Source organism: Mustela lutreola, chromosome 5 (genome assembly GCF_030435805.1).
Source record: "Mustela lutreola isolate mMusLut2 chromosome 5, mMusLut2.pri, whole genome shotgun sequence".
Lineage (NCBI taxonomy): Eukaryota > Metazoa > Chordata > Mammalia > Carnivora > Mustelidae > Mustela > Mustela lutreola.
Window position 1 is genome coordinate 166,546,509 of NC_081294.1, and position 7,893 is coordinate 166,554,401.

At 57.1% G+C, this 7,893-nt stretch overlaps 1 protein-coding gene across 1 annotated transcript; it reads right to left on the minus strand.

Moving 5' to 3' along the window:
• Positions 1 to 2,646: 2,646 nt before the first annotated feature.
• On the minus strand, positions 2,647 to 6,813 carry LOC131831284 (uncharacterized). The gene is made up of 4 exons (XM_059173427.1): positions 6,643 to 6,813; positions 3,974 to 4,254; positions 3,246 to 3,865; positions 2,647 to 2,853 (listed from the first exon to the last, which is right to left on the minus strand). Exons 1-4 carry the CDS (start codon positions 6,811 to 6,813, stop codon positions 2,774 to 2,776), a joined length of 1,152 nt encoding a protein of 383 aa, XP_059029410.1. The 3' UTR covers positions 2,647 to 2,773.
• Between the last annotated feature and the right edge of the window lie 1,080 nt (positions 6,814 to 7,893).

The following is a 7,893-nucleotide window of genomic DNA, read 5'->3' on the forward strand; positions in this document are numbered from 1 at the left end:
ATGGGACCCCTGGGTTTTCTGTGTACTACTCTGCCTTCCCTGGCAGCTCGGGCTCCTAGGAAGGTCTCCGGGAAGGGGACTGCCCCCAAGGCCCAGCCTCTCCACATGTCTTGGTCTCAGAAGCAGCTGCTGGAGGAGACAGCATTCCACCTGGGGTTTCCTCTGCAGGACACTGGGCTGTAGATTTCAAGGACCCAGACTTCCAAGTAGCCATGGGGGCCTGACAGACGGTTTCGCATGGGGAGGCTCACAGACGGTACCAAGCATGCAGTCTTCAGAGGGATTCTACAGAGCAGAGCAGAGCCGGAACCAGACCATCAGCTTCTTGGAGTTTGAAATGTGTGGGCCTCCTGAAAAGGCTCCAGGGGGCTGAGCCAAGATGCTGTGAGGGACAGCCATCCCCAGGACCCCTGCATGGCCAGTCTGCAGCCTCCTTCCTGGGCCCAGAATATGAGGCCACGTGGTGCTGCTTCCATGCCCAGAATTCTTTATAACAACATGCAAGGACATGGAAGGCCAGGGAGGTCACAAGGAAGGTCTGCAAGGTTGTTTCAGAACCTCCTGGCCAGCAAGGTCTGTGGGTTCCGGTGTCCACCCATCCCCTAAGTGCTTACTCTTCTTCTTTTGTGACACCTCATTATTTTAATATTTCCTCCAGTTTTGCTGAAAGATCCATCCCTGTGCAGGTTGAAGACTCACGGCACGGTGGCTTGATTTCAGTACCTACAGCCACACACACCTTCTCCTACAGATCCAGCCAAAAAAGTCATAATAAAGGGAAAATGTTCCTCCTGGTGAGCAGCCCTATTAGCCACTAACTTGCCTCTATATTCCCACACTGGCGTTAGCTACACTTATCACATGGCACGTCCCATCCCTAGTGCTGATTTGTGTCCTAACTCTAAGTCTGTCCCTTTTGACTGCCTTCCCCTCCCCCCAACCCCCCTACTCCTTGCCGCCAACCCCCCGGGAGCCACAGGTCCATCCCTTTCTCTCTGAGCTGGGGCCTTTGCTTTCCTGTTGTTCCATCCATACAGTCTTTATCTTTGTCTGACTTCTCTCTCTCACTTAGCACGATGCCCCCAAGGTCCACCCCTGCTGGGGATGGTGGGACTTCCAAGGGTTTTATGGTGAAACACTATTCCACCGTGTATGTGTAAAGATACACACTGTCTTTATCCATTCATCTGTCCACGGATACTTGGCTGCTTCCATGTCTCGGCTATTCTCGGTAACACTACTATGAATGCGGGGTGCCGATATCCTTTCCAGTTTGTTTTCCTTGCCTTTGGATCTATTCCCAGAAGTGTAATTCCTGGGTCATAGGGTAGCTCAGTTTTCAACGTCTTGAGGAATTTCCATAGTGTTTTCCAGAGTGGCTGCACCAGCTTGCGTTCCCACCAACAGAGTAAGATGTTTCCCCTTTCTTGCATCCTCGCCAATACCTGTCATTTCCTGCTTTGTTAATTTTAGCCATTCTGACTGGTGCGAGGTGGTATCTCGTGTTGGGTTTGTATTTCCCTGACGCCGAGTGATGTGGAGAACTTTTCAAGTGTCTGTTGGCCATTTGGATGTCTTCTGTTGAAAAACATCGATTTGGGTTCTCTGTCCATTTTTTAATTGGGTTATTAGGGGGGTTTGTTTACTGGTTTCTGTTTGTTTACTGGTTTCTGTTTCCACTACTGAGTTGTATGTTTTTTGTATGTTTTGGATATTTAACTCCTTATCAGTATGGTTTGCAAATATTTTTCCCATTCCATAGGTTGTCTTTAAATTCTTCAAAAGAGACATGATTAACTTTGTGTCATATAAATTCTTCAAAAGTGACATGATTAACTTTGGTCATATGAATTTCATCCCAACTAAAGCACGTGTGCACACACGCACGCGCACACACACACACACACACACACACACACACACACACACAATAGCAATCCCTTACTCCAGAGTTTAACTCAGGGAGGTTTACCGGATGGTCAGCTGGCCATAAATTCTCCTTCTGTCCAGGTATATGCCTTCAGGCTCTGAGCTCACACATGTTCTGCTTTTCCACATGCTATGACTGGGTATCTGCATCCCCCATGTGGCACATTTCTGCATGTTGCACTAGCAGGAGCTGTCTCTCTCAGCACTCTCCTGGCCTGTGTCTGCCTGCCCTGGGCCTTTCCAACCCACCTGACCTCTTAGAGCCTTGCCCACCAAGTAGAGGGACTTGGAACGCATCACAGGTCTGACTGCCTCTGTGACTCCAAACTGACGAGGGCCTGAAGCGTCAGAAGCCGTGATGCTCTGGAATTCTGTGCATGTGGGTGTGTACCAGGGACTCCTGGTGTCTCACATCCAGACCAGATTCCTTCCCAAAGAGCCTCCCACACGGATTCGAGTCCATTTCCGATTAACGAGAGTCCCTGGTCCCAAGACCCTAGTGTGGAAGGCAGCTGGAGGACCCAGTGGGATCACCACTGGTGAGGAGCACACGGCCCTGCCCAGAACTCTCGGCGCTGCACCCACCATGCAAACAGGTTCCGTTTATGTGTGGTGCCACTACCACTGCTTTCACGTGTCCCCACGACAGCCTCGTCTACCACACGTGGAAGAGTCACCCCAGAGTGCCTCGGCAAAGCATAAACACTCACACAAGTGTTCTGGCGGCAACGAACTACAGTTCATTACACCGCCACGAGGCACAAAGGCAAAATCCAGCACAAGCCAGACCAGTGGCAGCTGGGGAACAAACACCAAGAATGGAGCCACTGCTGCAAGAAAACAGTCAAGTAGCCGTCTGGCCAGGGGCTGAGACACACACTGGTCTGCAGAAAGGCTTCAGGAAGTCTTGGGTCCAGGATCTGCCTGCAGAGTGCAGAAGGGTCCAGAGAAGCCAGAGCGAAAGGGACTCAGGAGACCACAGGAGGAGGCAGGTGCAAGGCCCCACAACTATTTGGGTTTTGTTTGTTTTTTAAACCGTTTTTTTGCAGGCTGGCAGGTGACCTGTTGCTGATATTTCTCAGCGAACTCCGCTAACAGGCACCTATGGACTTCTCAGACTTTGTTCTAATCAAGAACTGGTCAGTACCAGGCCCACGTGACTGGGAGATTCTGGAAGGGCTCAGACCTGTGCGACTGGGGCTGGAGGTCAGCAGTCCAGAGGTAGGTCGCCCGCAGTTTCTGTGTCCTGCTAAGAACAGTTGTGGCCCCTGTGCACCAGGAACCATACAGGAAACCCACACATTTTCCGGCCTTACCTTTCCCGGCGCTCACGCGCCCATCTTCTCCCAGCCAGGCACACGGCGGACCCCACCGGCGGTACTGGGCCGCGCGCCCGAGACTGGAGTAAGTGCCCGCTCCGGAATCACTTGTGCCAAGCCATTCCCGGCCACAGGCACCTGGAAGGACCAAGATGCCACCAGCTGAGGGCTCCTGGCTGTTAAGCCTCCAACGCAAGGTGGGAACAAAGGGAGTGAGCGAGGGGGGAGATGTTTTCCTTGGCCTTCTTGGCCACCCCTGGCTCGGGTACTTCAGGTGGACAAAGACAAGGAAGGGCAAGGACGGACGAGAGCCGAGAGACCCACCCGCAGCAGGGCCTGGACATCGGTCGGGCAGGACGCCCCCACACTGCTGCCGGCCGGCTGCAGGCGCTGCAGGACGACGCACGCCGTCTTCCCGGCTTGCACCTTCCCTCCCCGCTCTCCAATACCGCACGACCGCGAGCCCGGGCGGGCTGGAGGCCTTATATAGTGGGAGCTTGCCGCGGCATGCAGCGCTCACCAATGAGGTGCGGGCACCGTGCCGTCCGGGAGCCCCATTGGCCGCTCCGCGACGACGGGCCCGCAGCTTGTCCAGCCAGACGAGACCTAGGAAGTAGCTTCATTTGCATACAGCCCGAGAACCTCTCCTCCGGGCGCTCCCGGCGCGCGTGCGCAGGAGAAGTGTGCGTCTCTGGGAGTCAGGTGCCTCCGGCTTCCTCAGTTACAGGCGGAGCGTGCGGCGACCTCGCGGGCCGCTGGTGGGGAGGAGCCGCGGGCCGGCTAGCCTTGTGGGCGCGCATGGATTGGTCGCCCTCGGTTCCGGGAAGCCTTGGTTTGTGTGGGGCCTCCGCTGAGGACGCGTGGGCGTGCACCGGGCAGGGCTGCGAGTGCCCCGGGAACTGTGTCTAGATTCCCGCCGTTTCCGAGAGCCGCAGGGGGCCCGGGCCCAGGGCTTCCGGAACCGGCGGCCCGGCCTCGGGTCTGAAAGGCAGTTCTGAAAGGCGGCCTAGCACAGCCGCCGAGGCAGCGTCAAAGTGGGGAGTTCAGAGGGGGTCCCCGTAATTGGAACGAGGTGGTGGCTGCACGACGTGGTGCCGCGGAGGCTGCAGGCCTGAGCCGGCGTCCTTGCACGGGGGCATCAGTGTTCTGTGCTCGTGTATGGAAGACCCCAGCCTTCTCTAGGGTCATACCGCCTTCCAGAGGCTCCCTGCGCGTGCACGCACACGCACTACACACACGTGCACAGGTGTACACAAGCGGATAAGGCGGTACGTGCATAGGTGTACACACACACATGGATAGGGCGCTCCTTGCAGCGATAGTACTGGGTACAGAAATCCCAAACTGGCCTTAAGTGACCTGAACTATTCTGAACGACCCCTTCTTTCTGAGCTGGGGACGTGCCTTTTCCCCTCCACATGCCATCCCTACTCTGTCACCTTCCTTCCTTTTCCTTTATAAAGAAAAAAAGAGAGCACAAGCAGGGGGAGCAGCAGCCAGGGAGGGAGAAGCAGGGACCCCAACGCGGCCTCAATCCCAAGACCCCGGGACCACGACCTGAGCCAAAGGCAGGGTCTTCAGCGAAGCCACCCAGGGTCCCCACCTTGGCTCCTTTTCTACTCTTCTGAGATCCCGCCTTCCCCTCTGCACAGGCACCACGTGCCACCGATGAGTTCTGAGTGTCTTTGCAACCTTGAATTGTTCTGTGTGCTTGCATTTGAAACTTAGGTAAATCACACTTGGTCTTGTACTCCACTTATTTTTTCTTCATGACTCAGCACGGTGCCCGAAGCCACTGCAGGTCATCCCGTGTCCAGCTCCCATGTGTCCCCAGGGCTGTGGAACTCCCACCTGCCCAGTGAGGGGCAATGGAGTCTGCCCTGCACGCTCCCACCTCCCCCGCAACAAGGACAGTGCACCCAATGTCTGCCTGTGCCTAACCCTGAGGGCCTGGAGAGGACATCTGTGGAACGTAGCATCTGCAAGTGGGGTCACTAGGCCCTCGGTCATCCTGCCCTAAATCTCACAATATGTGGCAGCTAGTGGTTGAGAAGCCAGCAGCAGTGCCGGGGCAGCAGTGGGGACACCATGGACAGACTGGCCTCTCCCTGGACATCTCTGCTGGTCTTAGGCATCCACATTGGGTCAGGACACCCTGCGTGAGTGTCTCAGCAGAACGAGCTACACTGCTCAGCCCCCATGCTGACAACCAGCCCTGCCTGACTTTCAGCTGCCTCAGTCACCCGGACAGGGTCTCATCCAGCCTCTCAACCTTGCACACAGAATTCGATCATTCAAAACCATGCCTGCCCCAGGGCTGAGGTGGTGTCACAGGGTAGCACATGGCCCACTGTGTAGTCGCTGCTTGGAGGGGACCTCTAAACTGGACCCCTGGGGTGCCCTACCGGAACCAGGGGCCACCCCAGGTGGTCTGCCCAAGTCACGTGGGGTGGGGGCTTTCTTTGGTCCTCAGCTTGATCTCCTGAGGTCAGTGTGGTGTCAGCATGCCCTCTCAAAGTCCCAATCAGAAATCTCCCAGTGGGCCACGGTCCACAGGGGTGGTCACACACTGTCCTGATGCCCTGGCATGTCCGTGTTTGGCACCTGTCCTGAACTCTGTCCTGGCTCTTCGTTTGGTTCAGGGTAACCCATCTCCTCTCCCTGATATGCCGTCCGGGTGAGCACGATGGCCTTCAGTGAGCTCTGGGAGTGCTCTGGCACATTCCTGAGCCACAGGGGCTGGGTCTTGGGCTCAGAGTCCCCCTGACCTCCCAGCTGGCCTGACACTCCTGTGTCCTGACACTCAGGCCCAGCTCCCAAACGGTGGCTCCAGCCCACCACCCCTCACCACATTCTGACTCCTGTCCTCTGGGGTTCTCACTTCCAGGCCGGGTGCTGGGGCCTCACCTCACTGCCCTTCCCCAGGGATGTCCTGGAGCACCACAAGATGCAGGGATCCTTCCCTATGCTGCTGCACTCCACCTCATGTCCTCCACACAGTGCGTCTCCCTGCTCCCCTGGATCCTGAGCAAACACGCTAGACATCCCCACTGCACCTGGATGGGTAACGGGAAGTGGAGGGAAACGCCCCAGTGCTCGGAATGAAGGAACCGGAGGCGCGCCCCCCCCCCCCCCATTGGTGCAGCAAACCTCTACTGCTCCCAGTCCACGCAGAGCCCAGCCCAGCTTCCCTCCCCTTGTGCCGCTGGGTCCTGGGACCAGCGTCCTGGGACCAGCCAGGAGCAGGGACTGCGGAGCGCTCACCAGGCCCCTGCACAGCTGCGTCCCCGGGCAGGAGCTAGTAAAGACAATCCACTGTCTGTAACTCATTCTTTTGCTCAGGCTGGCAGACATCTGGAGGAACAACACTATTCCACAGGGACCGGGGGCTCACGCCGGAGTCGTCCAGGGCAGCCAGCGGGGAGCGTTCACCCAGGCGCATGAAGGAGCTAACAAGGGGGCAGCGCGTCTGGCTGGAATCAACAGCAGGCCACACTGGGATGTTCCTGGCCTGCTGGACACAGACAGGTGGCTTCCTCCAGTGCCTGCCCCTCCCAGTCCCCATACTCCTCTAGGACAGGGACACCCCTAGCACTGCCCAGGATGACAAGTGTCCCCAATGCCACTCAGTAGAGGCATGGGTCCCATCAGGACAAGTCCCATCTACAGTAGCCCCCTTTATTATGCAGGGTGGACACAGGGTCTCTCTGGAGACTGGCCAGGCAGCGGAGCAGACAGGAGGAGGGACGCCAGGCAAAGCGGCTGAAGCAAGATGTCTTGGGGGAGGGGTGAAGGGGCTCCGGGAGGCAGGCCATGTGCCAGGCACACCATCCCCACACCCACAGAACCAGGGTTGGGAGACCTCTGGAAATGCACCTGTTGATTTTGCACCACACAGCGTGCTCCAACTCTCAGCCTCAAGCATCCTTAATGGCCCCATGTGTTCACACTGTGGGACCCAAGTCCCCATGGCCTTCCTTGCCATCATTTGCACAAACTGACAACGGGACCACAAGTCATGGTCTTGGAACGCTTGTCTAGTGGAGGAAATGTGAAGCAAAGGGAGCCAGGAGCAGAACAAGAGAAAACACTGTGTTCCAGCCTGAGAATGACCCACACCCACATGGTTCCTCTGCTTCCCCAGGAAAAACACTCAGGTCAGCAGCCATTGGTGCACATGCAGAAGGGGTAGACAGAGGCCAACACTAAGGCAGGTCCCTGGGAAAAACCACAGCACCGGAGGGGCAGATGGTGCAGACAGAAAGCAGCACAGCTGAGCAAAGACACCGGGAAACAGACAGGGGCACAGAGCTTCAAGGGCATGGACCCCTGAACACAGACCCCACAAAGACCCTGAAGACAGAGCTGGTGCTGGATGTGCAGGCTGTGGGGGGGGCTACTGCCCACAACCGGTCTGACCTACCTACCCGCCTCACCCCACCCAGATGTTGTGAGCATCCCTTTGTCTCCATGGACACCGCAAATGTACCCTTAGTGGGCATGCCCGATGCACACACGGTCTGCACAACCCCTGGAGCAGCCCCTTTGTGGGTGGCATTTCCAGGGGGTGAGTACCAGGTCTGGAAGATCCAGGCTGCCCAGGGACAACCATGGGCCCCGGAGACACCAGGCCAATCAGACTCAG

Bases quoted from the DNA above. Each gene is read 5' to 3' on its own strand.
- LOC131831284 (XM_059173427.1), bottom strand. From the start codon at position 6,813: ATGGGGACTGGGAGGGGCAGGCACTGGAGGAAGCCACCTGTCTGTGTC. The intron at 4,255-6,642 runs GTGAGCCCCCGG...CGGCTGTGCTAG, and splicing joins CTGCCCTGGACGACTCCGGC to GCCGCCTTTCAGAACTGCCT. The intron at 3,866-3,973 runs GTAACTGAGGAA...ATGCAAATGAAG, and splicing joins GGTCGCCGCACGCTCCGCCT to CTACTTCCTAGGTCTCGTCT.